General features: G+C 58.5%; 1 protein-coding gene across 1 annotated transcript in view; it reads left to right on the top strand.

Moving 5' to 3' along the window:
- The window catches only part of TMEM132C (transmembrane protein 132C), a 153,101-nt gene extending 131,095 nt beyond the window's left edge, over nt 1-22,006 (top strand). The window contains exons 6-10 of the mRNA XM_075534619.1: nt 2,738-2,881; nt 15,094-15,299; nt 17,884-18,157; nt 19,053-19,244; nt 20,849-22,006. Of these exons, the coding sequence (XP_075390734.1) occupies nt 2,738-2,881; nt 15,094-15,299; nt 17,884-18,157; nt 19,053-19,244; nt 20,849-22,006 (1,974 nt within the window). The remainder of the gene's footprint in view (nt 1-2,737; nt 2,882-15,093; nt 15,300-17,883; nt 18,158-19,052; nt 19,245-20,848) is intronic.
- Nucleotides 22,007-27,632: the final 5,626 nt, after the last annotated feature.

Genomic DNA, 27,632 nt, shown 5'->3' with positions numbered 1-27,632 from the left:
GGAACGGGGGTGGGGGGGTGGGCGGGGGGGCAGGAAGCAGGAAGGGTCTCAGGGGAAAAGGGCCATTATACTCATGCACAACACCCCCAGGGAGTCGTCAGACCCCCTGTGCTCAGAGAGGCTCAAGAAGGGCTGTGACAAGTGTTTTCTAACGTCTGCTGGAGCCAGCAAGCACACGGAAAAGCTTCTTTATCTTGGCCAGTGTTACCCTGGCCTGGAACCACGGTGACCACACCGCCCAACGCTTCGTGTGCAAAACCATCGGAGAGCACATTATCTAATCGTGGCATGAATGGCGAACGTCCGTTCTAAGTGGTTGGTAAGTGAGGCAGGCCGCTGACAGCCTTGAGACGAGGAGGGGCTGCATGGACAGTGTTGCTGTTATTATTTCGAGGTACCATCAGGTCGGTTCTGACCCACAGCTCCTGATGGACAACAAAATGAATCCCCCCCCCATCCTGTGCCGTGGTCACAATCGCCATCACGTGTGAGCCTGTTGTTACAGGCACCGTGTCGATACAGCTTGTCCATGAGGGTTGTCCCCTTCCTCAGCACCTTCTCCAGGGACTGGCGTCTCCTGATCGTGGTCCAGAGCATGTCCGTCCTGCCTCCCCGCCTCAGCCTCTAAGTGGCCCGTTCTCCTGACTCCCTTCTAACACTCTTCTGCAGCACCGCCGGCCTGATTCTCCTCCAGTGCAGCTCTCCCGGGAGGCGGAGCTCGGGGAGCTGGCAGCTGGGTTCAGACCCGTGCCAGTTCCTGTGGCTCTCAGGTGCCGTCCGCTCTTCGACACTGTGGGACATCGTGTGCGGCAGACTTGCCCCATGCTTTTGTTAAAGGACTGGTCTGTCTTCCTCATGGTTTCAGATCTGACTGTTGAAGGGATCCTTCGGGATGCTGTGGCCCAGGCCCTAATTTGTAAAATGAGGAACCAGACGCCCCAGGAGATTAAGACTGGTCATCAGGTGTACATCCACTACAAAGCAAGGCCCAGAATCCCAGGTCCCAGCAGCCAGTTAACCCTCCACGATTGCTGGTGGCTTCTAAAGAAGGGGCTCCCCCCCAGCATGCCTTCCCTAGCGTCTCCTGGAGGCCTCTCTCTCCCAAAAGTGGCACGGGCTGATGGAATCGTACCGCACTGCCCCACCAGCCCGGCCTGGGCAGAGTGCAGTTCAGGGGCAGGACATGCTGAGCAGAAGAGAGAGTGTGCGCTGGGGCCTGTGAGTGAAGCCGCCGTTAAAAACGAATCACAATTAATCCATGAGGGTGTTTGCTGCTTTAATGAAGCCATTAGCCAAGCCCCGCTCTGTGACGGAGGCTGTTCGGAGCCCATTACCTGTAATGAACCTGAAAATGAACTGGGGCGGTCTCCTTAGCCGTCGGGCCAGCAGCCCAGCCCCAGGAGACCCAGGAAACTGGGAGCGGAGATGGGGTCAGGTCACTGGGCTGGTGGGCACGGGTCCCAGAAAGGAGGAGGTGGCTCTCCGCATGACTCACACCCACTGCTCCCTGCAGACAGAACACGGGCTCTCTCCTTCCTCCAGCCCTGGGCTTCCGACTGGAGCCCTGCTGCCAGTGAGACTGGAGCAGAAATGTGTCCACGCGTGAATGGTGCTGAGGGGTTCCGAGGCCAGGCGGCCATTCTCATCTGCAGTCGGCTGTCGAGAGAGAGAACTGTGAGAGCCGGTGGGTGGCCCCCCCACCAACCTGCAATGGAAGTTGAACCCTGTTGTGGTCACTGTGTGCCCATGAGTGGAGGCGCGTGCGAGCCACGTGTAAGACATTAACAGGCAGGACAAGATGGAGTCCTGGGGACCTGCAGAGGGACGGCTGAGGGATGCTGGGCTCCAGAGGAGGCTGAGACTCCAGGGACACAGGCGTGTGGTCAAGGCAGCACAGCACGCACGAAGCAGTGCACGCAAGAAAATCGGGGTAATGGGGTCCCTGAGCCCACTTGCAGTACACCCTCACCAGATCTGTGGGGAGGAGGGAGGCTCACAGGTCTGCGTGACGACGCCCTGGTGCGGGGCCAAGTGTCCTCGTGACAGGTGTTGGTACGTGTCGTGGATGGTGGAGTGGGCACATGGCAGTCTTCCATCTGTTCTGCCGTCCTCTGGGAGGGGGTCCTCTCCCGCTGAGCAGCCCTGGTCTCACCGAGGGCCCACCAGCTGCTCCATCAGAGTCACCAGCTGCTCCCGTGAAGACCAACATGCAGGCTAGGGACACGCTAGAAGGTCACTGTGCATCCAGATCAACTTGCCGGCAGTGGGCTTGGTTGGGTTTCAGTGGGATTGCACTGGGCTCACCCAAACATGCCTGATAGGCTCGTGGTCAGGCCCACCCAGCCCCTTTCCTGGCCAGGTAAGCTGGTGTGCTCACAGACCGGCGGCATCAGGGGACACGGACATTATTCAACTCCCCATGGGCCCTTGTGCTCCGACCAAGCAGTCTCCCTTTGTCACTTACAACTCAAAGCTAACTGATGTGTAACCCCTCCCCCCTCCTCTTCCTCCCCCCAAACACGGTTCCTGCAGTAGAATGAGAAATGGAAACGGTTGCTGGCCCTTGGCCATACCGCAAAGGTACACTGTGACAGCTCTCTAGGGGCACGGCTCCTTGTCTTCAGCTTCCTGAGGTCAGTGCTGTGTCTACTGGGAGACGGTGCGCACCTTGAGAAAAGTTGTCCCGCGGTCATCTGGCTCATGCCCTTGACCCTGGCATGTATGGTTCTCTCGACAGGACACGGAAATCCTGAACACGGCCATCCTGACAGGCAAGACGGTGACCCTGCCCACCAAGGTGGTCTCCGTGGAGGAGAACGGGGCCGTGGCGGACATCTCCGAGTTGGTGGAGTGCAAAGCCCCCGATGAGGACGTCATCAAGGTAGATGTCTCCCTTGGCCAGCAGGCCACCCCTCGGGGGCCCCCCAGCCCCCCACCTGGAAATCCAACTGTGTGCTCCAGATAACCCCCTCCCGGTCCCTTCACTACACTTTCCACCTCTCTGGCCTGTGGAATTGCTCTGGCTTCCTGCCAACCTAGCCATTGGCCCGGTGCTGTAGGATCTGTCTCTGCTCCCAGCGGCCCAGTACAATGGCAGGAAACACTGCCTGTGTAGTGCCATCTTCACAGTCACTGCGTGCTCGGGCACCTGGTGGTTGCCGCTGTGCCAGCCTGTTCCTGCTGCCCTCATGATCCTGCGCCTCCATAAGAGAAATGCCCCCAGCCAGGGGGGGGCGGCTGTAGCACTCTGGAATGTACTCTCTTGCGATGTGGGAGGCCAAATGCCCAGCCCCAGGGGAAGGCTTGCCCTCTCTGGTGGCTCTGGGGGTTAGTCCTGGGCGGTCTTCCTCTGGGTATAGGAGTTCACAGCCCGGCAGCCCCAGGTCCACGGGATGCGCTCTGGTCCTAGCCCTTCCTTCATGCTGGTCTGAGGTTCCCGCTCTCTCTTGATCATCCGTAAGACGGAGGTGATGCTGGGCTCACGTCACAGAGACTGCTCACGTCAGATCAGGTTGAGGCCTGAGTGAGGGTGTTGCATCCCACTCAAATCCCCTCATACCTGATCGCACCGTTGAGAATGAGAACTGCCAGACTGCATCGTTACAGAACTGCTCCACATGTTCGGGGAAGGGCGGAGAGCTCTCTATTCCATCCAGGCTGCTGACTAACTTAGTCAGTAATGCACCGGACTGGGTCCAAACCCTAAATTCCCAGTGCTGCAGGGCTGGGGGGCTCCACAGGCAAGGTGGGGGTGGAGAGCTCTGTCCATCACTGAAGCACTTCTGCCTGGATCGCATGGCACAGGGCCCAGAGGGTAGCACAGAAGCCTGCAGACCCATCCCATGGGGCATCCTCACCACGTGGGCAGTCTTATATCTCCTTGTGACCGCATGCAAACAAGCAAGCAAACAGAATCAAAAAAGACCCGTGTATAGTTCATTTCAACAATCTTTTATTTCAAACCAAAGCATCATCACTTTGCAACGTGAGGTCAGCAGGGAAGCTGTCCTCCCATCTGTCTGTGGCACCTGGGGGTGGGAGGGTGCCGTACCGCACACATGGTGCCAGTCACTGCCCTGCACGCATGGTCCAAGCTCATAGGCGCCTGAGACTCGGCAGGCAAGCCCTTGGGGCTAGCTGACCTGTGATCCTGGGGCCGTCCCGGGCCTGGAGGATGCTTTGCAGCATCTGTACCTATGTGTGCCCCACAGATGCTGGCAGCACCCCACCCACCCACGAAAGTCGGGACAGCACGGCAGACATCAGACTCCCCTAGGGAGCTGGTCCATAGCGGGCAGGCTCAGGGGTCGAGGCTGGAAGCCTTGGTGGGGCAGCCTGTGTCCCGAGGTACAGTTTCCAGACTCCAGGCGCCTTGGGCATGGGGTGGTCAGGCCGTCTGTCTGCTCTCACCCGGAACGTTCCTCTGCGTTCCCCCGCAGTCTTGTTTCTTTGATGGGTTTCTTTGTAGTAGGGTGCTGTTCTCCATGCAGGTTCCCCAGATATCTCTGTCCCACCAGATCTAGGTCTGGTCCTCAGCAGGATGACAGAAACGGTGTGTGTGTGGGGTGTGTGTGTGGGGTGTGTGTGTGCGCGCGTGTGTGCGCAGGCACCTCCAGCTGTTCCTGTGTGCTTGTCAACCGCTGTAATCAATCATTCTGGGGGTTCTTTTCCCTTCCTGGTTGTATTTGCAAAGTCTACTGATGAGGTTGTCTCCTCTCACCTGTAAATACTTGTTTTGCTAGTTCCATTTTAATTTTCTTTGTTTAATTACATAATTAACATATAGAAACAGAGTACAGAGTAATAAAAACAAATCAAATCATGCCATTTCTTTTCTTCCAGACGTAATCATTATTACCACTTTGGGGAACATTACTTTGGGGTCTCCTTCAAATGTTGGTTCCCAGCCGTGGGTGCATGTTCGATCCACTTGCAGAGCTTTGAACAATGCCATACCCCTACCAACTAAATCACATTTGCGGGTATTGGGACCCCACCGTTTGATATTTTTTCAACCGCTTTATTGGCATGTAACTCCCCTGTCATGCAGTTCAGTGGTTCAGCCGCGTCGAGAAGAGCTGTCCCAGCATCACCACACTCAGAGCTGCCATGTGTTCTTCATTCCTGTACCCTCATGATCAGCTCCCCACTTCCCCCACCTCCCTGCCATGCCCCAAAGAACCAGTCCTCCAGGTACTGTCATCTATGGGTTCACATATATAAAAATATGTAAAAACAAACAAAAATCCCAACAAGAAAAGCAAAGTACAACTGATAAAAATCTCAATAGAAAAGAAAGCAGAAAATATTAAAAACTGGAGCAAATTTCAGTGGATCCTCCGGGAGATCAAAAATGATCGGGTGCTGGATTTTTACTTCACGACCTCGGCGTCCACCTACTTCCCAGTGCTTTCTGCCTGCCAGCAAGACCCCTCACATTGCTGCTCCTTAAGCACGCACAGTCCCCAACCCCCATGGGCATTCCTGCTCTTTATCAGAGCCGCTGTGACTCAGAACTGGTGCCACAGCTCTGGGTTTGGTTTTTATGGTGGTGCTATGGGATAGATATGTGGTCCTACTTGCAAGGCCAGCGGTTCGTACCCACCAGCCACCTTATGGAAGAGCACTGAGGCAGCCTGCTTCCATAAAGATTCGCAGCTGTGGACACTACAGGAGCATTCAGTCCTGACCTGGAGGGTGTCTGGGAGCTAGATTCAACTCGATTGTAATGTAAAATGTTTTGTTTTTTATTATACATGCTACTGTTTCTTAACACATTGCTTCGTTCTTTTGGGAAATGTATACACACGTATGGGTATACATATATCAAACACACACGTGCCAAGGTTCACCTGTCATGACCCGCTTTTCAGAAATGGGGACATGTGGAGCATGTGGAGCGATCCATCAGGAACATGCGCTATCAGCAGGTGTCTGTGGAATGAGTCTGGGCACACACATAGCATGTCTAGTCTGCAGCATGTTCCCAGCTGAGGAGTCATGGAATCTGGATGGGAGGGGCCTTGGAACCCGAACATCTGTAAGGATTGGGTAGGATGATGGGCAGGGGGCTCAGCCCATGAGGAGAGAGTGAATGATAGGCAGTGGCTCAGTCAACGGGGAGGGAGAGGGTGATGGGCAGTGGCTCAGTCAATGGGGATGGCGAGGTGATGGACAGTAGCTCAGTCAATGGGGAGGGAGAGGGTGATGGGCAGTGGCTCAGTCAATGGGGATGGAGAGGTGATGGACAGTAGCTCAGTCAATGGGGAGGGAGAGGGTGATGGGCAGTGGCTCAGTCAATGGGGATGGAGAGGGTGATGAGCAGTGGCTCAGTCCAAGGAAAGGATAATGGACAGTAGCTCAGTCAATGGGGAGAGAGAGAGGGTGATGGGCAGTGGCTCAGTTGATTGGGAGACTTCATTGGGGAGGCAGAATTGTGTCCAGGATTCCAGAACTTACATGGTGTGGATTCGTACCACCAAGACTACTGGGTCATTCCCTGGCCCTCATTTTGGCACCCGGGTGGGGCGGAGTGTGCCTTAGCCAGGGCCTTGCCCCAGGGGCCCTGGCTGCTTCCTGGTGGAGTAGTCGGGCCAAGAGCAGACTCCCAGGAAGACTGTGACCCAGGACTGAGATGTGGACGCAGGGGTGCTGCAGAGGCCTCCTTGAGTAGGGGCACTTGAGCCACTTTGTAGGGGATGGTATCAGCTGCCTGGAGCCTGCCCTGGCTCGAGGTGACCTGTGCACAGTGACAGGGAATGCTGTAGTTTGTCAGCTGGTGTTGAGAATTCATTCCCCAGGCCTTTCTTCTGAGTCTCAGCTTGGAAATCCACTGAAACCTGCTCAGCATCACGGCAACACACCAGCCTCCCCTGAGGGGCGGCAAGCGTCGGGACTCCCTTCTCCAGGCCCTAGATTCTGTCCCTGGAGCACCACTACTCCCCACCCCCGAGGAGAAATTATGGCCAAACATGGCCCTGCTGGGGGACGGGGAGGGTGCTCCAATCCTAAGGCTCTCTGCTGGGTGGCCCCGCTGCAGTGCCCTGGGCACCTACCTGGTTAGCACAATCCCAGTGGCTTCTGCAGCCACAGCTTCCGGGCCCGGTGCCCTGATGGGAGCTCTGGGAGTGATTCCAGTCCAGGTGGCCCGGAGCAGAGCTACCAACCATGCATGCAGACACCCAGCAAGCCTGGGTGTCATTGCCAGCATCCCCACGCGGTCCTAACATGAGGGGCTGCTCTGTCCCACACCAGCCCAACTGCCTACGGATCCCACAGGTCTGCATCCCTGAGAGCACCCCTGCTTCTGTGGTGTGAACGACCCGGCTCCTGGTCGGATGGAGATCGGGAGAACCCTTGCAGCCTGGGACAGAATCGAGTAGCCCAACACCCAGCATTCACTCCAGGGGCGCTCCGACACCTTGGACCAGCCAATCACAGAGACCCAGTGCAGCTAACTCTAACCAAGCTCGGGGGCAGGAAGAACGAGGAGGGGCCCGGAACCACTGACCCACAGAAGGGACTGCCACGGGAACAAAATGTGTATTTTGTTCATTTGTTCTCTAAACTTTCCCCAGACAGCAATAATTAGTTAGGGAAAAAATAGAGATGTAAGTCGGTAGGTCGGTAGATGGTAAGTGGATAGATAAATGTGTGGGTAGGTAGGTAGTTAGGTGGGTGAATGGATAGAGGGATAGATAAGTAGGTAGGTGGTTGGATAGAGGGATAGATTGATTGATGATGGAGGGAGGGAAAAGTGAGTCTGTGGGTTTACTTTACAATGCCCTCCCACCCCCCAAGATGGGGTCGTGTCTACCCATTCATATGTCCCAGGCCTGAGGGAGCAGGAGCAGGGAGGCCTGCGCCGCCTTGTCATCCTGCCTTTCGGGGAGCCCCACATTGCAGCCCATCTCCCTCCGGGCTCTCTACACCCTACCCCACCCCCGCTGCCCCTCCACTCTACCAGCCTCTAGGTCCCTCTCCAGGGGCTGGTCCCTCCTGGGGACACCCCTGTGAGTAGGAGTTGCCTCGGCTGTCCACCCACATCCCCCCAAGGGGACAGGAGTCCTGTGAGCAGGTGGGCAGTCCCCAGGTCCTGGCAGTGCTGTGTGCTGTGAGCTGGACCAAGTGGGGCCTCTGGCCGTTGCCAACCAGCCGAGCAGTCAGGACAGTGGCATTGTGGGAGCCTTCTTGGAAAGACCGCCTGGCCTTACCTTTCCCACCTCCCTCCCTGCTTCGGTGTCAGAAAGCCCCTAGGACACATTTTGGTACCAAGACAAGTGGCTACCAGGAATCAAACCCCGGTTTTCCACAAGTCAATCTCCAGGCCTTTCTTGTGAGGCACCTCTGGGAACCAGGGAGCTTTAGGCCAGCTGCGGAGCGCGTTGAGTGGGTCCCCAGGGACACACAGGCCTACCTATATGGAAGACTCTCCACGAGGTGGGCTGACAGTGGCCGTGGGGCTGGCTCTGGTGGGCAGCAGAACCAGGCTGTCTGGCTCTAGTGGACGTGGGTCATCGTGCGTCCCAGCAGTTCTGCTGCCCCTCACAGCGTTGTTGCTCCAACTGTCATCAGGAGCTGTGGCGCCCTGGGCTTTCACGGCTGAATATCTCGGAAGCAGATGACCAGACCCACCCTCCCACGCACCCCTGGGTGGGTCTGTCTCGTGGCCACTAGAGAGGACAGTAGACGTGTCCCTGTGGGCTTTCCAGACTGTTAAGTCCTTCCAGTTGCAGACAGCCTGGTCTTTCTCCTGCAGACCGGCTGGTGTAACCCACTGCATGACAGGGGCTCAGGCACTTCACCATTGGTATCAGCAGAGACTCTGTGTGTACATGTGTGCGCGTGTGTGTATAACAAAGAGAGCCTGCGTGTGAGAGCAGATTGTCTTAGGTCAGTGATGCCCCCAGCTTCCGCCCATGGGGCTGGCCGTCTTGGTGAGGCTGACGCGCCAGGTGGGGCTGTGCTTCAGGCCTCCCCCAGCACTGCTGTCCAGCGGATTCCAGGTCACAGCAAGACTGCATGGAGTTTCCCAGACTGCCCCTCTCTCTTAGAGCCGACAGGCTCTCAGCTCTCCCTCAGAGAGGCTGATGGGTTTGAACTGCTGGACTCTGGGGAGAGTCACTGAGAGCTTCACTCCTGCGCCAGCAGGCCCTTCAAGGATGCCAGGTGTGTGCCCTGAGCTCCTCTCTGTCGGAACCCTGGTGACGTAGTGGTCAGCCGTTCAAAACTTCCAGCCCCTCTGTGGGAGGAAGGTGAGGCTTTCTGCTCTGGTGAAGAGTTACTGTTTTGGGAACCCACGGGGGCAGTTCTGCCCTGTCCTGCAGGGTCACTACGCATTGGCATCGACTCAATGGCAGTGAGCTTGGAGCATCACGTCCAGTGCCCGGCCCCTATGTGGCGCAGCAACTGCCCCCGGGGATGTTCTTAGAGCTCACAAGCTGAGATGGGAAAGGCTCTTCATGGGGGTGTTGAGTGAGTAAGCAGCTGGGTCTGCACGTGGGGGTGGGGGTTGAAGGCAGCACCTCAGAAGACGGATGACAGCTATGGGGAGTTTTAGACACAACAGAGGAGCCACAGTGGTGAGGTCAGTGGAGAAATGACCTGGCGATCTCGTCCCTTGGAGAAGATGGCCTCAGGGCGCTGTGTAAGTCTTGGTGGACCATAGAAAAAAATTCATGGACACTCATGCATATAAGAAAGAGCTTTATATACAAGAGCAATTGAATATTGAGAAAACGTCCGAGCCCAGTCCAGATCAAGTCCATCCATAAGTCCTATGTTAGCCCATATGGTCGATACCAGTCTGTACATTCCTTTTCAGACTCACAAAACACATGCAATGACACCAAATGCAGGAAGATCACTGGCCAGTGGGTGAGAAGTCTTGTGGATCCAGTGTCAGTGGAAGCATCTCAGCACTAACAGGAGTCTCCACACGGCTCCTCCAGCTCCGAGGCTCTGGCGACCCATCAGCCTGTCTCCATGTGGCTTGCCAACGAGGATGTCTTGCAAGGACTGAGCCTGTGTCCCACCTCCAATGAGCTATTTATCTCCTTAGTGCCTCCAAATGAGGTCAGCAAGCTCTGACCAGATTGACAGCCTAAACTCTACCCCTTCACTCCTAATCCTCTCAAATTGGCACTAGGTGATGTAACCACCACAGACCTGTCAGGGTTCTGCGATGTCACAGGGGTCCCCTAGGAGGGACAGCTGCAGCCCCTCTAGAGGCCCAAGTGGGACTCGGAGCCCGCAGCAGGAGCAGCACTGGGACTTTCCAGAAACGCACCATCTCGGGCCCCCTGCATATGGGCAGAATCGGAGACTCCGGGCTGGGGCTAGGGCCTGTGTTATCAGTCCCACTCCATAAGGAGCCAGCTTCCCGGCTCAAAGTCAAGAGCCTCACATTGAGAGAGAACGAGAGTGCCCCACGAGACAGTGGTGGTTCATCAGCAAGCACTTGTCTCTGCTTCCCCTTGAACAGCGGCACCTAGCTTCTCCCCAGAGGGTGGATGAGACCATTAGGGAGTCACCGAGGAATGTGGAGAGACCGGAGCTCTGCCACCTCGCCCATTGGAATGCAGGATGGTGCAGCCTCGAGGTGTGGACCATAGAGCTGCCCGTGACCCAGTAGTTCCATGCCCAAGAGTCCCCTGGGAGACAAGAAGGCTGGTGCGCAAACAGGAACCTGCGCCTCAGTGTCCCAGCAGCTGTGGCACAGAGGCCACCCAGTAAACAGTGTGGCGCACGCACCCAGTAGGGTGCCGTTGTGAGAGACTGTCCAGGTGCTTCCGCACCGTCGTAAGCCCAAGTGTCACAGAAGGAAACACGGCCCAGTCCTCGGTCATCCTCACAACTGTCCTATGTCCGAGCCACGGTGTCAGTCCATCTCCTCGGGGGTCTTCCTCTTTTTCCCTGCCCCTGCGCTCTCCCAAGCAGGATGTCCTTTTCCAGGGCCTGACCCCTCCCAACCACATGTTCAGGGGACATGAGAGGACCCCCTTGCCCCCACTGCTTCGGAGACCGTCTGTGTTAGTGCTTCTGGCACATGGGCCGCCCTCACCAGCAGCGTCATTCAAAGGCCAGATCGGGTCTTCTCCAATCCTCCCCAGGCATCATCCCACTCTCACAGGCATGTGAGGCTATTTGGAAATACCAGGGCTTGGGTAGGGCACACCCTGGTCTCCAGCGTGACATGGAATGATGCTCAGCCGTCAGGAGAAAGGCCTGGTGTGAGCTATGACCTGGATGAATCTTGGAAGCATGATGTTGAGCAAACCAGGCTGTCGCCTGAGGAGACGGATCTTCTCGCTCATGGAAGCAAATGCAGAGAGACCAGAGTCTATTGGGTGCGGTGGGGGGAGTGTGTGCAGCATTATCCGCAGAGCCCTGCGTGTCCGTCGGCGGGGGGCAGGGGGGGGCAATCGGAGAAGGGTAGCAGGGATGCTTGGACGCCATCAACGTGGATGGCTGTGCATGGAAACTACACAGGTTTATCTGTTATTTGTCGACGAACAACAGAAACTTGGGTGAAGGGAGACAGGGCGGTGTAAGAGATAATTATTTATAAATGATCACGGCTTCATGAGAGAGGGCGGGCCGGGGGAGGGAGGAAAATGAGGAGCTGATGCCAAGGGCTCAAGTAGAAAGGCAATGTTTGGGAAAGAAGGATGCCAACGTGTGCGCACCAGAGTGCTTGGCTGTGGATGTGTGGTTTGCTGTGGGAGCTGTAGGGGCCGCAGGAACATGATTTACAGCAAAAAGGAAAGTTGAATCCACGGATGTTTTGTTCCCTTTGAAAGCCTTGGAAAGAAGGGGTCGGCACCCGTGTGACTCCTGAGTCGACACGGCCCAGCTCGAGGACTAGAGCCCACTAGTGTCTGGCTCGGGCCGCTACACGTGAAAGTCGGCGTGAGCAGAGACCAGTAGGAAGTCAGGCTCCATGCAGGAGGCAAGGTAGCCCAGAGACAGACCCAGGGACCAGACGAGCATCACCTCATGTAAGCCGAGGCCCCCACCGCCCATCACTGAGGATGATGGATGAGCCCCGGGACTTTGCCCCCCCCCCACCCCGGGAATGATGACTCCATCACATGTGGTAACTTCATTCGCCTGGAGCCCCTCTTCATTATGTCTACATTCCGGAGCAGCCAGCCCGCCTCCCCCCAGAGCGCAGGAAGGTAATAAATGAAGAAAGTCAATGGTGTGTAAATTACAACATTGATTAAAGAAGTGATTACTGATAGAACCCACGCTTGGCTATTATGCTAATGCCCGCCCTGATCCAGGGCAATATTTACATGCTAATGACAAGCCTGGGACAGCGGCGAAAATTGGTTTCCCTCCTCTGTCAGCATGTAGATCGTTCTAAACCCATCTTGACTGTGAGCCGGAAGACCGGTGGCATGTCCCGTCCCACTGCTGTCCCAGCCAGATGGAGAGGTTGCGCAGCCCACCCGCACCAGCTGCCTGCAAACACAGGAGTGGGTGAAAGATGGAAACGGGGCCCCAAGGGGCCATCCACAGGGGCCCAACCCGTGGAACGAGGGTATCAGATCACCCAGAACTCATGGCTTGGAGCTGGGGGTCCTGAGACCCTCCTCTCCCATAGGATCCTGCTTCTAACAGGTCCACCGCCTAGAAGAGACAGATGAGAATGTGGCTAGTAGAACACAGTGTGATGCGGGGGCTCACGGGGGATCCGGGCATCCTGAGATTTTACCCACAGCTGCACAGATGTGCAGATTTTATCCATGCACCTGTCCCTGGAGAATGAATTGTGTGCATGTTCCCAAGGAAGGCAGTGGTCTGCAGATGGTCACGAACCACTACCTGAGATCCTTCTGGAAGCTTTTGCATTAGAGTGTTGCTGATGATCTCAACCTCTCACCTCATCTCACCCCACCCGAGATCCTTGTGCTGTTATCCAGAAGCAGACATCCATGTGATCAATTCACCATCCATTCATCCATCCACCTGTCCACTCATCCACCAATCCATCCATTCATCTATCCACCTGTCCACTCATCCATTCACTCATCCACTCATTCATCCATTCGACCTCAATTTCTCCATCCACATAGACATATATACATCCAGGAATTTATTCATTCATCAATTTGTCCATCCACCTACCCATATACATACATAACTCATTCACCTGTCCATCATTGATTTATCCATCCATCCATAATACATACACACATGCATTTATTCATTCATTCATCTATTCATCCACCGATCCATCCATCCATTCACCCATCAACCCCCCCCCCACACCCATCCATCCACCCATCAACCCACCCACCCATCTAGTCTTCACTTGGCTGAGCTGCTCATTCATGAACAGTTGGTATTGGGAACCAACAGACCGACAATGAGTAAGACGCTCGGAGCTTTTCAGGTGACGCATGAGGCCCACCTTGGGCCTTGGCCCCAGCCACAGCGGGCAGCTTTGTGGGAGTCCAGGCTCCCAGGCTCACTTTGAGCCTGTCCCTCTCTGCGACTCTTTTTGCTTTTTGCCCGAAGCCTCTCCAGATGCCACAGCCCTGCCTGTGGGGTGAATGGGGCTTGGGAGGAGATAGTGGTGACCGTTGCGCATGGTGACTGTGAGTAACGTCACTGAGTTGTGCACATAGAAATGTTCTGCTTATGTGTGCGTGTTATTATTACACGTGTTGCAGCAGTACATTGACAGGGAGCTTCCCGAGGCTCAGGCTGGATTCAGAAGAGGATGTGGAACAATGGATAGCATTGCTGATGTCAGGTGGAGCTTGGCTCAAAGCAGGGAATGCCAGGAAGATGTTTACTTGTGTTTTGTTGATTATGCAAAGGCATTAGACGGTGTGAGCCCTAATAAACGGTGGATAATCTGGAGGCAAATGAAAATTCCAGAGCAGTTCATTGTGCTCATGAAGAATCTGTACCTGGATCAAGAGCCGGTTTTGCAAAGAGAACAAGGGCAAAGTGCCTGGTTTAAAACTGAGAAAGGTGTGCATCAGGTTGTATCCTCTCGCCATTCTTGTTCAGTCTGTCTGCTGAGCAGATCCTCAGAGGAGCTGGATTCTGTGAAGAAGAGTGCGGCATCAGGATTGGAGGAAGGCTTGTTAGTAACCTGCCGTATGCAGATGGCACACCTTGCTTGCTGACAGTGAGGAGGACTTGAAGCACTTGCTGATGAAGATCAAGGGCTGCAGCCTTCAGTATGGATTATGACAGATTGTGAGGAAGACCCACATCCTCATGACTGGACCCATCGGTAATAGCACGATCGATGGAGAGAAGGTTGGCGCTGTCAAGGACTTTGTCTCACTTGGATCCACAGCCCACGCTCACGGAGGCAGCAGTCACGAGGCCACAAGATGCACTGCACTGAGGAAGTCTGCTGCACCAGACCTCTCTAGAGCATCGAATACCAAAGGATGTGTCCTTGAGGACTCAGATGTGCCCGAGCCAAGCCATGGCCTTCTCCATTGCACCCTAGGCATGTGACAGTTGGACACCGAACAAGGGAGGCTGTAGAAGAATCGGTGCCTTTGAAGGGTATTGAAGAGCCTGGAAGGAACCAAGAGCTGCTGAAAGGACAGACTGACCTGTCTTGAAAGAAGCAAGTCCAGAGTGCTCCTCAGGCGTGGTGGCACGACTTCACCGTACATACTCGGACACACCGGCAGGACATCAGCCCCTGGAGAAGGACACCCTTTTTGGTAAAGTGCAGGGGCAGCGAGAAAGAGGAAGGTGTTGGACGAGATGGGTTGGCCCGTCAGGGGGCTCAGGCTCAGGGACAAGGGTGATGGTGACGCGGGACCACGCAGGGTTCCCTTCTGCTGAGCAGACTCTGTGGGGCCCAACAACAACCACAGTATTGTTATCACAGGGTTTTTTCTCTTTTAATGCACCTTTCTATTTCATTTTCTTCTTCCTCTGTCTCTCCTCCCTGCCCCTTGGAGTTGCCTCTGAAGCACTCGGACCGCACTGAACCCTGGCCTCGGGCTCCGCTTTGGAAGGAAGCTCAGTGTGGCCAGGACAGAGGGAGTCGAGGCAGTGCCCTGGGCCCCTGAGCTTCTCCTCCATCCCCTCCCTCTGCCACTGCAGGTGTCTGATCACTGCAACTACGTCTTTGTCAATGGCAAGGAGATGAAAGGCAGGGTGGACGTGGCGGTGAACTTCACGTACCAGCACCTGAGCGCCCCGCTGCACATCACTGTGTGGGTGCCCCGGCTGCCCTTGCAGATCGAGGTCTCTGACACCGAGCTGAACCAGATTAAAGGCTGGAGGGTCCCCATTGTGGCCGGTAAGAGGTGAGTCTGCGATGGGGTGAGGTGCCCAAACCAAACTAAGCCAGTCTCTATCCAGTCAACTCAATGCAGGGGACCCCTCCCCACGCCTGCACGTCCACAGACCATGGCACTCCACAGAGTTCACCATGGCTAATTCTTCAATGGAGATCTTGACTGGCTTCTCCCTGAGATGCCCCAGGTGACTCGGACCTCCACCCTTCCTGTTAGCAACTGCTGGTGACCTGCTGGTGAATCAGGCTGGGGTCCAGATGAGAGTGGCTTACCCTGTGGATTGTAAGGCGGGGGAGCTGGTTACAGGCCTGGTGCGCAGCCGGTACTGGCGATCCGGTGGAGTCTCACTCCCCAGGAGCTATCAAGCTCCCCTGGGGTGGCAAGGCCCAGGCTGGCTCCAGCAGGCACAGGGGGTGCTCAGGGCCCCATGGTTTGGTGTTATTATGGTGGGGCTGGGCTCCAATGGCTCTGTCCCCTGAAAGTGGCCCAGAACATCCTCAGGGAATTCCCACAGGTCCCTCCAGGCATGTTGATTTTCCTGGAGGGCAGTGGGGAGCTCTTCTTCTGAAGGTCCATGTCCTTGGAAAGTGCTCTGTGGGCTGTCACAGTGAGTCGTGTTTGTACCGCGTCGTAGGCTGACTCAAACAGCAGCAGAGCCTCTGAGGCAGCGGTTCTCAACCTGCCTCATGCGGCGACCTTTTAATACAGTTCCTTGTGTGGTGGTGTCCCCCAGCCATAACATTATTATCACTGCTACTTCATCACTGGCCTTTTGCTCCTGCTATGAATTGGGCGACCCCTGGCATTTTACAGGGGTCATTTGACACCCCCCCAAAGGGGTCACAACCCACAGGTTGAGAACCCTGCTCTCAGGAATCTGTTTTTGTGTTCTGAGAATCATCACGACCCTGCCCCTCCCCACCCCCACCCCTGCCACCACATTCTCCGTGTACCCCAAGTCAGGGTGCTGTTAGCCCGACCGGGGTGCTGTGCTGGAGCCTGCTCCCCAGGCCCCAGGGTGACTTTCCTGCCTGTCCCCAGGCACGGGGGCTCCATCTCCGGTGCACCTCCCTGAAGGAGCAGGAAGGTGGACTATGGGATTCTTTCTCCACGGGAGAGACTTGCAGAGGTGGCTGCTGGGGGACACTGCCGGGCTCCCCTGTGGCCCTGAGTGGCCCCTGTCCTGTGCGTGGGCCTGTATGGAGGGGCTTAGCCATAGCCGTGTAACTCGCTGAGTTACACGCATCTCTGCGAGCATGCTTCTCTCTTCAGTCATTTTATTGGGGGCTCTTACAGCTGGATCACAATCCATCCATCCGTCCATTGTGTCGAGCACATCTGTACATTTGTTGCCATCATCATTCTCACAACATGTTCTTTCTGCTTGCGCCCTTGGAGTCAGCTCCTCGTGCTGTTTGTCTCCCCCTCGCTCCCCCACCCTCCCCAGGCTGCTCTTTCCACATCACTCTCCAGGGGACCCAACTCAACCCAGCCCAGCACCAACTCGATCCCAGCTCACAGGGACCCTGTAAGACAGAGTAGAACTCGCCTCTGTGGCTTCCTGGCTTTAATCTTCATGAGACCAGAGAGCCTCCTGCTTCTCCTGCAGACAGGCTGCTGGTTTCACACTGCAGGCCTTGGGGACAGCACCCCAACTCATCACCGAAAACCAACCGTGCCACCAAACCCCACAGACCTTCTGCCCCTGAGTCAGTGCTGACTCACGGAGACCCTACAGGATGGGGTGAGCTGTCCCCGTGAGCTCCCGAGACTGTGCGTCTTCCCCACTGTGGAGAGCCCGACTGTCTCCCAAGAGCAGCTGGAGGTTGAGAATGGCTGGCCTTGGGGATTGTCAGCCCAGCACGCGGCCTCTGCACCATGAGGCCCCCTTACTTGCTCACAGACCTGGCGAGATCGGGTGGGACCCGTAGAGGCAGTGGGCGTTTGTTCGTGGGGGTGGAACAAGTGAGAAAGGGATGGGCGTGGCCCTCAGTGTCCCTGAGGTGCACATGCGGAAGCGTGCGTGATGAGGGGTGTGTTCTGCCGTGTGTCTTCTCTCCGTCGACAACAGTAACCAACGTCTTTGCCGTAAGACAGAGAACATGGTGTGTCCAGTGTCCTGAGGACCTGGTGGTCCCGGACGGCCGGGGCGATGGATGTGGCCCCTGATGAAACTCTGTGGGTTCAAATCCAGGCGCTGTCCTGTAGGAGCCCGTGCTGTCCTCTCCGCCTGAGAGAACTAGAAGCCAGCCCCTGGTGGGGACCACAGCGGGCCCGGCATGTCCCAGGAGCGACGCCACACGAGCCAGTGGTGTCCTCCTTTGTGTTGGAATGTTCTAGAACTGCCGCCAGGAGCTATGGAGCAAGTGCAGACCACGAGCGTGACTGACAGATAGACTGACCGGGCTTGCATTCTGTCATCGTCTCTGCCGTGCATTTAAGTGACGAGGCTCGTGACTAATGGGGGGAGAGGGTTAGTCAATATCAGCCCTGCAGTCTGTCATCAGACATGAGCTGCAAAGAGCCAGGGAAGGGTGCTCCGTGAGTCCCAGGGCTCCTTTCTTTAGCTGCGTGCCCCCTGCTTTCCCACCAGGCCCACTCGGGACAGCGAGGATGAGGACGAGGAGGGGCGCAGGGGCCGGGGCTGCGCCCTGCAGTACCAGCACGCCACCGTGCGCGTCCTCACCCAGTTTGTGGCCGAGGGCCCCAGCCCGTGGGGCCGGCAGAGCCACCTGTTGAGCCCTGACTGGCAGCTGGACGTCTCCCACCTGGTGGCCGAGTTCATCAAGCTGGAGGAGCCCGGGGTCGCCACCCTTGAGGGAAGCCAGGTCTTGGTTGGCCGGGAAGTCGGCATGACAACCATCCAGGTGGGAGCCGCACCCTGCAGGGGCACCCGTAGGACGGGCACTCCCCTAAGCAGAGCAGGAGGGCTGGGAGGTTGGCAGATGGACCAGGCCTGGAGCTCCCCTTCTGCCTCTGACAGAAGTGGGGTGTAGTGGTCACTGCCCTTCAAGCGTTCCCACAGAACCCTCTCTCTGGGTCTCAGCCCCGTCGCCCTGGCCCCCCAACCCTCCAGCACCTTGTTGTGAAGCGCTGTGACCACTGCTTGTCCCCCAGGACATGACGGGAGGCGGCCTCCTTCTCCCCTTCTTTTCTCCTCCCTCTTCCGTGTCAAATGCCTTCAGCAAGCCCCTCACACACCTGCCTCCTCCTTGCCAGAAAGGAGACCTTTCCACAGGGCCCCAGAGAAGGGTGCATAGTGGACGGTGGTCAGCCGCCCACCAGCCTCCTGCCAGGCACCCCAGGGGCTCCCCATTGATCAGGCCGGTGAGATGGGCAGAGGGTGTTCCGTGGTGGGGTGGGCTGCATGTGGACCCTCGCTGTACCGTGCTGCACGGAGCCTGCCCCTTCAGAGCCAGGAGGGCATGCAGGGCGCCAGGCGCTGTCTTCACAGCGGCCGGGGCTCACCGCAGGCTTGTGCCGCGCTCAGTCTCTCAGACCTGTTCCTCAAGCTGTTGCTCACGGCAGAGTCCCAGAGCCAGCACTGGGGACCCAGACAAGAGTCAGGTCAGGTCGGGGACTTGAGTCAGAGCCCGCAGAGCCTCCCCCCCCCCACACACCCTCCCCCCCCGCGGATCGCTGTGCTCATGGTCAGGCTGCACAGAGGTGGTCTGCGGGCCTCTCCCGCCAGCAGGATCCCCACCAAGCGTCCTCCAGGCCTGTCCCACGACCCACTGTGACCACGCGCCCATGCTGCCCCAGGTGCTGTCCCCACTGTCGGACTCCATCTTGGCGGAGAAGACGGTGACTGTGTTGGACGAAAAGGTGACCGTGACCGACCTGGCCGTCCAGCTGGTGGCTGGGCTTTCGGTCAGTCTGCAGCGCAGCCCAGAGGACGGGCAAGTCTTCACGGCTATGGCCACCGCCGAGGAGCAGCTGCGGGCTCCCAAGCAGGTGGGATGTGGACCCCACAGTGGGGGCGGGCAGGGCAGCAGGGCCCCATTGGTGGCCGGCGGGGCCCTGTCTCCTCTGGGCAGGTGAGTTTCTGCTCACAAGCCACCCTGGGCTCCCCCTGTGCCTGGGATTAAGCCGTCCTGCTTTTCCGGGGGGGAGGGGGGCGGTGCTGGTGCACGTGAGGATCACCCTCCACTTGCTGCCGGTGCCTTGAAAGAAACACCTGGACAAGGACTTCCCAGAGACCCACCCCCGAGCGCCTGGTGGGACACGCAGGGTCACCTGGGGTCAGCTAACTGCTGGGGACAGGGGGCTGTGATTTCAGACCATCCAGAAAGGGCCCCCTTTCTTAAGAGCAGGTGACCCACATAGCACCCTCAGTAGGCTCCCTGGCATCACTGCTTCAGCACGACGCTGACCCTGCCCACCACCAGGGGTCCCCTGCCACCTTCCTTGGCTGGCACAGAGAGGCCATTGAGGGCCTGGAGCTACAAGGCCCACCCACAGGTCTTCTCTGCCCTACTTGCATGGGGCGGGTGGGCGGGGAGCCTGGCTGGGGTCTGGAGGGGGATGGCCTGAGATGCAGAAGGCAGCTTCAGCGTTGTGGTCTGCAGGCCCGCCTACCTGGAGGCAAGGAGCAGGGCCTCCTCTCCCATCATTGTCCTCACGGTCACAGGCATGGGGGCCTCAGCAGGTGAGCAGCCTGTTCACATTGGACAGGGCAGTGTTTTGGCTGGGCCATTCCAGGCCAGTGCCCTTTGGCCCCGCTCAGAACCCCCTGTCTTTGCGGTGAAATTTCACCCCAGGCCCCTGTCTGGCTGCCTGTGCACTTGTGGGGAGACAGTGCCTCCCTCCCAGGGAGGAGCAGGGCTGATGGTGGGGGCAGGGTGGGGGGCTCAGACCCTCTGCTGTTGGTCGGGGGACTCCGTGAACAAGGTTCTGCCTTAGCCTTGAGTCTGTAGAGATGGGTTCATGTGGTGGAGAGTCGGCCAGCCAGGCTGACCCAGCTTCTTGGTGTGGGCACCTGGGCAGTGCAGACCCTGGGAGGTGGACTTGTCTGTGCTCTTCTTGGTTCATGTGCCTCCACGGTCCCAGGGGAAGCTGCACTCCTGGTCGTGGGGCCCACCACTCCCTGTGACCCCCGGTGTCAGGCAGCGCTCTGTCCCACAGGGTGCCCAGGGACTGGTCTTTTGGGAAATGGCCACCAGCCTTTCTTCCAAGGCACCTCTGGGTGGACACGAACCTCCAACCAAGCACACCCGCCTTTTTCCATGCCGGGGTGCTAACCGCGAGGTCGGCGGGTCAGAGCCAGCAGCCGCTCCCAATGGGAGAGAGGAGGCTTTCTGCCCCATCCAGACCGACAGCCTGAGAAGCCCACATGGGCGGGTCTACTCTGACCTTGCCCGTCTGCTTCTGTGAAGATGCTCCTGTGGGCCTCTTGGGGGCTGAGGACTAGCGGGGGTGTCTCTTGGGAAGGGGTGTAACACTGTGTGTCTGAGGTGCGCCCTCGTGGCTCCCAGCCCAGGCTGGGCTGAGGTCAGGCCCAGTGGTGTGGGGCAGTGGCCTGAGCGGGGTGGACTCCCCGGCCCTCTCTATCCCTCCAGGAGGCCGTGGTCAGCACATGGCTTCGGTTCAACGACGGCTCGATGGCGCCCCTGGACATCTACGACCCTGCCGACTTCTCGCTGGCCGCCGCCTCCCTGGATGAGGCCGTTGTTTCCGTTCCCCAGGGCCGGTCCCCACGCTGGCCCACAGTGGTGGCTGAGGGTGAAGGCCAGGGCCCGCTGGTCCGCGTGGACCTGACCATTGCAGAGGCCTGCCAGAAGTTCAAGCGCAGGAGCGTGCTGGCTGTGGGTGTCGGCAGCCTAGAGGTCAAGTTCGGACCAGGCGAGGCCGAGCCCAGCCCCGGAGGGGACCCTGAGGACGAGGTGACTGACAACCATGCCAGTGACCGCAGGCACAAGGGCCAGGACAGGCTCCTGCCAGTGGGCGGTGGCTCCGTGGGCCGGGAGGGAGGGGCCCTTCGGAAAGCCGGCACCACGGCCCGGACCCTGCCGGACGAGGCAGGGAGAGCTGGCCGGCGGGGCGAGGGCCATGTGCCTGGCGAGGGGCAGCTGCAGAACATCCCCCTGGACTTCACCAACTTCCCGGGCCAGGTGGACGCGCCGCAGGCCGGGGCCGGCCTAGAGGAGAGCGGGCTGGTGGCACCGGCCCGAAGCCTGAGTGACCTGGAGGTGGGCATGTACGCCCTGCTCGGCGTCTTCTGCCTGGCCATCCTGGTCTTCCTCATCAACTGCGCCACCTTCGCACTGCGGTTCAGGCACAAACAGCTGCCCCTGGAGGGCCAGGCCCCCGTGGCCCACTCACACGACTGGGTGTGGCTGGGCAACCAGGCTGAGCTCCTGGAGGCCGGCGGGGGCCTGTCGCTGCCTCCGTCGCAGCATCCTGCACCGTCAGAGGAGCACACCACAGTCCTGGACCGCAGGCTGGGGGGCCGAGAGGAAGAGAGCAACCTGCTGCTCAATGGCGCCCCTCAGAGGCAGGGCCCGCCGCGGGGCCGGGAGGAGCCCCTGCACTCGCCCGCCGCCCGGAGGAAGCGGGTCCGGTTCTCCACCTTCGCCACCCTCCCCCTGGACGAGGGCTGCCCCACAGTCAACTCCATCCTGGGCGGGAACGAGGAGGACATCCCCTGGGTTTGCCGGGAGGCGCCAGGTGGCAGGGACCCGAGGGTCCCCCTGGGGAGACTCACGGAGAACGCATAGCTCCTGGTTTCGGCCAACCTCGGGGGCCCGCTGCCCCGCCACTCCTGGGGACTGGGCACAAGTGGGGTCCACACAGCGGAGGGGCTGGACGCAGAGGGCCGGGCGCCGGGTGGACCCGCTGGCCATTTTGAAGCCGGGAAGCAACACTTTTGTATCCAGGTCTGGGGGTGTTTTTAAAGCAGCGGACAGCGGTGGGTTTGACCAGACTCAGCGGGGAGAGGGGCCTTGTTTGGTGAGGGGAGACGGAAAGCCAACCGGCCACCACAAACGATTTGTTACAAAAATACAAAAGAACAAATAAAAAGAGACAGAAACCAGAGTCATGTCCCTTTCTGCGGGGTGGCCTGTCAGTCTCCCTCATCTCCTGCAGGGTCCCCACCTTCTCCTTGCACGGGCCCCTGTTTGCTCCTCTTGCGCCCGTTGGGTTTGCATCCGGGGCTCCCAGGGCATCCACTTGTCTGGACGCAGGCCCTGTCCCTCCCTGTTAGTGGATGTGCCCTCACCAAGGAGCCCGAACGCTCAGCTGGCTGACCCCAGCCCCATCTGCATCTGCTTGTTGTCTGACTTTTGGCGGGGGCCTCAGAGCATGCTGGGAGATGAGACAGGGCCTTGTCTGCCACCGTTGGCCTTCCACATAGCATTACCAGGAACCCAGAGGTCGGAGGTTCACACCCACCAGACGCTCCTGGGGGAAGCAGGAGGCTCCGTGCAGATGTACAGTGTTGGCAACCCCGAGGGCTGGCTCCATTCTGCCCTCTTGGGTCACAAGGAAACTAGGTGTCTAGAAGCATGAGCCCAGGGCGCCCTCCGTGTGACCCAGCAGCAGTGGCCGTCCACCCTCCAGCCAGGACCATCCCAGCAAGCCGCCATCAAGCAAAACCCAAGTTGGTTGTTTGCAAATGCGTGCTTAGCCTCCCATCACTAACACCATGTTCTGCACCCTGCTTTGCTGAGTGCAGACCGAGATCCTAGGGGCTCCTGGGCCAGGCCATCTAAGGGCAACAGTGGGCCCTTCATCTGGAGGAGGGAGGAGAACCACCAGACACTGGAAGCAATTGCGGACCCTGCACAGAGCAGCCCCACCGCCGGAGACCAGCAGGACCAGATGGTCCCCGGCTCCCACTGCCCACAGGGATCGCTGCAGGGGAGTCGGATGTAACAACTCAAAATCTTAAAGCAAAAAAAAAAAAAAAAAGACCAGGCTGATCAGAGAGAACCACAAGACCATGGCCCTTCATCACCTGGAAGTGAGCCCCCCTGTGTTAGATTAACTGACCATTCAAGATCAAAAGGGCAGCAGTATTTACCCAGGACAATGTTGAGGGGGCAGTGGGGGGCTAGGAAGCAAGGAGGAAGGGAAACAAGAAGTGCAGGGAGGGAGTTGGACAGGGGGTGCCTGGGGCATCTTGCTGTCAGGCAGGGAGCTCAAAGGAGCATGAGCCACTGCAGGTTAGAGGGGTGAGCCGCTCTGTCACCTGCACCTAATTCTCAATAATGAGTTCTCTGCTTTTCACTTAAAACGTGCTTGCTTCAAGCAGTTTGTCCTTTTAAAGGATTTTCTACAAGGGCTTGGCCTGGCGGGGATTCCTGGGCGGCCCAGGGGAGAACCGGGTGGGGCTGAGCGTCTAGCACCTGGGGTGGAGGTGGGGAGTACTGAGGGTGGTGACAGCCTGCAGCCAGGGCCTCTGACGTGTTCACTGCGGGTGGACGGATGTGGCTGTGTTGGAATCCGCGTGAAGGAAGCGTGCTTGGGTGTTAGCAACTGACACAGCAATCAAAGCAAAACCCTGGGCGAGCTGAGCCAGTGTCTTCTGCCCTCAGGCTTCGTCAGGTGGCAGCTGTGTGCCAGGGTTTCAGAGTGGCCTGCCCAGTGGGAAGGTCCAGCCGCTCTTGGCTGGGGACCTGGCTGGGGGCAGGCAGTCTAAGGATGGCGGTTGGCTTGCTATTGGCTGTGGCACCGTGGGACACGGCCGTGTGTCCTCCTGCACCGTGTGGTCTGGGCCCACCGGGGTCTGAGGAATGGTGGCTGCAGACAAGCCCTCCTGAGGCCTTGCACCTGGTGTGACATCGCTTCTGCCGCGTCTTTGGGGCCAAAGCAAATCAAAACTCCAGCCCTGAATCTAGAGGCGTGGGCGCTTTTCTCTCCTTGGAAACCATGTCACGGAGCTATCCTTCCACCCAGGAGCTTCTCAGGCTGCACAGGGAGTGAGGAAGACCACGGACCGAGGTGTTTGCACAGCCAGCCAGAATGAGGGACACATCCGTCTTAGAAGAAGCACGGCCAGGCCGCCCCCCGTCAATCTGAAGCTGGGAGACTTCATGTGACTCGTGTGACCAGGAGGGACGGGCCCTGGACAAGGACATCTTGCCGGTGAAGCAGAGGGTCAGCAGAAGAGAGAGAATGAGGTTCCAGGAGGCAGACAGGCACCACGGCCGCAGTAACAGGCTCCGACGTAGCAGCAAGGGGACGGGGGCGCAGGGCCGGGCAATGTTGCCTTGCTTACGCTGTGCGTGTGTGAGTCAGCACTGACAACACGAGGCATGGCCCACCCAGAGGGGAGAACCAGGAGGACTGCCTGGGAGTTGGCTCTGATAACCCACCCCTGTCGTCACCTGGCTTACGATCCACAGCCACCTCACACGGGGGTCTCTGAAGCTACACATCGTGATGGGAGCAGACGGGCTCCTCTTGCTCCTGGGTAGTGGTTGCCGGGCTCGGACCACCCACCCCGGGGCTGGCAGCCCAACACTCGCTCCTACCGACCAGCACAGAACAGGAGGGAACGTGCGGAACCATCAGATCAGCCCTCACCAGCAGCAGTAGGACCCATACACCGTGCACCTGACCCTGCCACGGGCTAGGCTGCCCAGCGGCAGCGACGCCTTACGGCAGCTCTGGGGAGCTAATGCTTTCTGGGGTTCTGCTATGTCAAATGCCTGAGTCCTCTTCAGGGAGCCGAAGGCGGAGGAGCCCGCTGTCCTCCAGTGGATTCAGAGGCCCTACAGGAGAGAGCGCATCTACTCCAGTGGATCCAGAGGCATGATTCTTACGGAAGCTGCCCGACTGCACCTCTCTCTCGCACAGCAGCTGGCAGGTTTGAACCCTTGACCACACCCGGGTCCCCTGTTCGCACCCGTGCAGGCCCAGGACCTGCTTTTTTTCAGCCCTGGCGGGGTCTGTTCAGCTGACTGCTCAAAGGGTGGGCCCTCCGCTTCCCAGAGGAAGTGTGTACCCACTGGGACCACATCCACGCTGAGATGTGCCAGGGGGGTGACACACCTCTCAGAGACCCGGGGGGCCTCCTGCCCTCACACCCACGCCCCCCTTGCCTCTGTCTCAGCCTAGCTCACCGCCTGCGGGACCCCAGTGTGCTCCGTGGCAAGGGTTGACCTTCATGAGCAATCCATCAGGGTCCCTGGGCCTAGACTGGAGGAAAGCTGTGTTCTTCATCGGTGCTACATTGCACCCTGACTGGCTCATCTCCTCCCCTAGACCCCTCTGCGAGGGGATCTCCAGTGGCTGACGAATGGGCTTTGGGTCTCCACTCTGCATTTCCCCCTTCATTCACTATGGTAAGATTTTTTTGTTCTTTGATGCCTTATACCTGATCCCTTCGACACCTCGTGGTCACACAGGCTGCTGCATTTCTTCCATGTGGGCTTTGTTGCTTCGGAGCTAGATGGCCGCTTGTCTGCCTTCAAGCCTTTAAGACCCCAGACACTATACCTTTTGATTCACCTGTCATTTATGTGACAACTGAAAACCACATATGCCATCCCAGCAGCTCCTTCCTGCTCCCTCACGTGGTTACAGTCTCTAGTGATTGCCAGCACCTACCTTCCCGTGCCTGTTGTTTCACAATTAAACGTGAACACTCACACCCCTACTCTGCCAGATCCCCTCGACACCATATAATCTGGACCGTGGGTTAGGCCTGACCATGCAGTCAGCAGTTCAAATCCATCCGTTGCCCCAAGGGAGAGATGAGGCTGTCTGCCCCGTAGACGGACAGCTTCAGGAACTCCACGCTGTCACTGCGTCGAATCCACGTGATGGCAGGGTCGGGTGTGACCTCAGTCAGTAGGGAACCCTGGTGGTGTGGTGCCCATGGAGACTTCAACCCAGGTGCATGGCTGCAGGGACCACGGAGCAGCTCCCGTCCCAGGGTCTTTGAGTCTGTCAACTCGGTGACAGTGGGGTTGGGTCTGCTGTCAGTCAGGACCTGGGCTGGAGCCCCAGGGCAGAAGGCACTAGGGCACTGGCTGTGGTGACGGACGGGCAGGTGGCACTGTGGTGATGATCTGTGGCCACCAGCACTGTGTGTCTCAGACTAGACTGTCCTGGACGCTGTAGACACCCCCCCCCACACTACAGCCCACACTTGCCCCTCCCCACCCGGCCACCCTAAAGCTCCTACGCATCTACTTCTGGGGCCACTGCCTTGCCTGGCGACGACCCGGTTTGGTTGAAGGCTGAGGGATGGATGGTCTCAGTCATTTCTCACTTTAGCTAAACCTGTTTGGCTGTCTCCTCAATGTGCAGCTGAGCCCGGCAATCGGATTTGGGTGGAACATCTCAATTCCAAGAGCGGGTGGGATGGGCCCCAGGCTCTGAGGCTGAGGAGGCAGCAGGGCAAAACCCGCCTGGCGGGTGGAACTGGGTGCCCAGAGTCAGACCGACTGGGGCCTTGAGATGTGTGTCCCTCTTCTGGACAGCGGGCCAACGTCCCCAGCACTGCACAGTGAGGGCGCTCAGCTGCCAACCACAAGGTCGGGGGCTCCCATGGGGTTGGCATAAGGGGGAGTAAGGAACGGGGTGTCGGTGGGCAGCCCCCCAGGAGATGGGCTGGGTGTTGTCAGCACAGCCAGAAGGCCACTGGCCTCTGAAGATGGGCCAGGACTCACTCACTCTGTTGTGGAGCTGCTTCTGGCTCAGTGGCCTGATAACCACACCAAACCGAACCACTCACCGCCACCAATGCCCACGGACAGTGCCCCTGTGGGTCTCCGAGACTGTAACCACGTGAGGGAGCAGGAAGGAGCTGCTGGTCTCCCCCTGCCGACCAGTGGATCGCAGCCCAGGCGTCCCCACTGCCGCTACCAGGGCTCCTTTGGGACAGGGTGGAAGGGGCAGCCTCCACACGTCCATGCCCACATCCAGCTTCGCCCTGGCTCTGTCCTCCTCCAACTGAGCCCTTTGGGTGAGCGAGCTGGGAAGGGGACGCCCCCACAGCAATGGGGTGCTCCACTCGGGCTGAAGGGCTGACCAGCCAGCTCAGATGGCCTGCCCGTGTGAGTGGTGCTGCCCCCGGGGCAGTGTGCTGGCCATGAAGGGTGTGCTCCTGTCCATGCACCTGGGAGCCAGTGAGCGGAATCGGGTGTGAGTGTGCATGTGCCTAAGGCAACTAGCTGGTGTGACGGGACATTTGAAGCCGCCTCTAGTCAGCCTGGCCCCGGCAGCACCCGGAGGCGGCTGTGCAGCCCCTGCTGCAGGTTAAAAGCAGGGCACAGGGACCGCAGCCCCTCCACCCCATGGGTGCACAGGACGGTGAGGGGGTCCTGCCTGCCTTTGAGCAGGCTGGGATGCAGGAATGGCTGTCAGTTTCCCTAAGGCACCCTCCTCGTA

Source organism: Tenrec ecaudatus, chromosome 16 (assembly GCF_050624435.1).
Source record: "Tenrec ecaudatus isolate mTenEca1 chromosome 16, mTenEca1.hap1, whole genome shotgun sequence".
Classification (NCBI taxonomy): Eukaryota; Metazoa; Chordata; class Mammalia; order Afrosoricida; family Tenrecidae; genus Tenrec; species Tenrec ecaudatus.
This window is presented reverse-complemented; position numbering and strand designations above follow the sequence as displayed.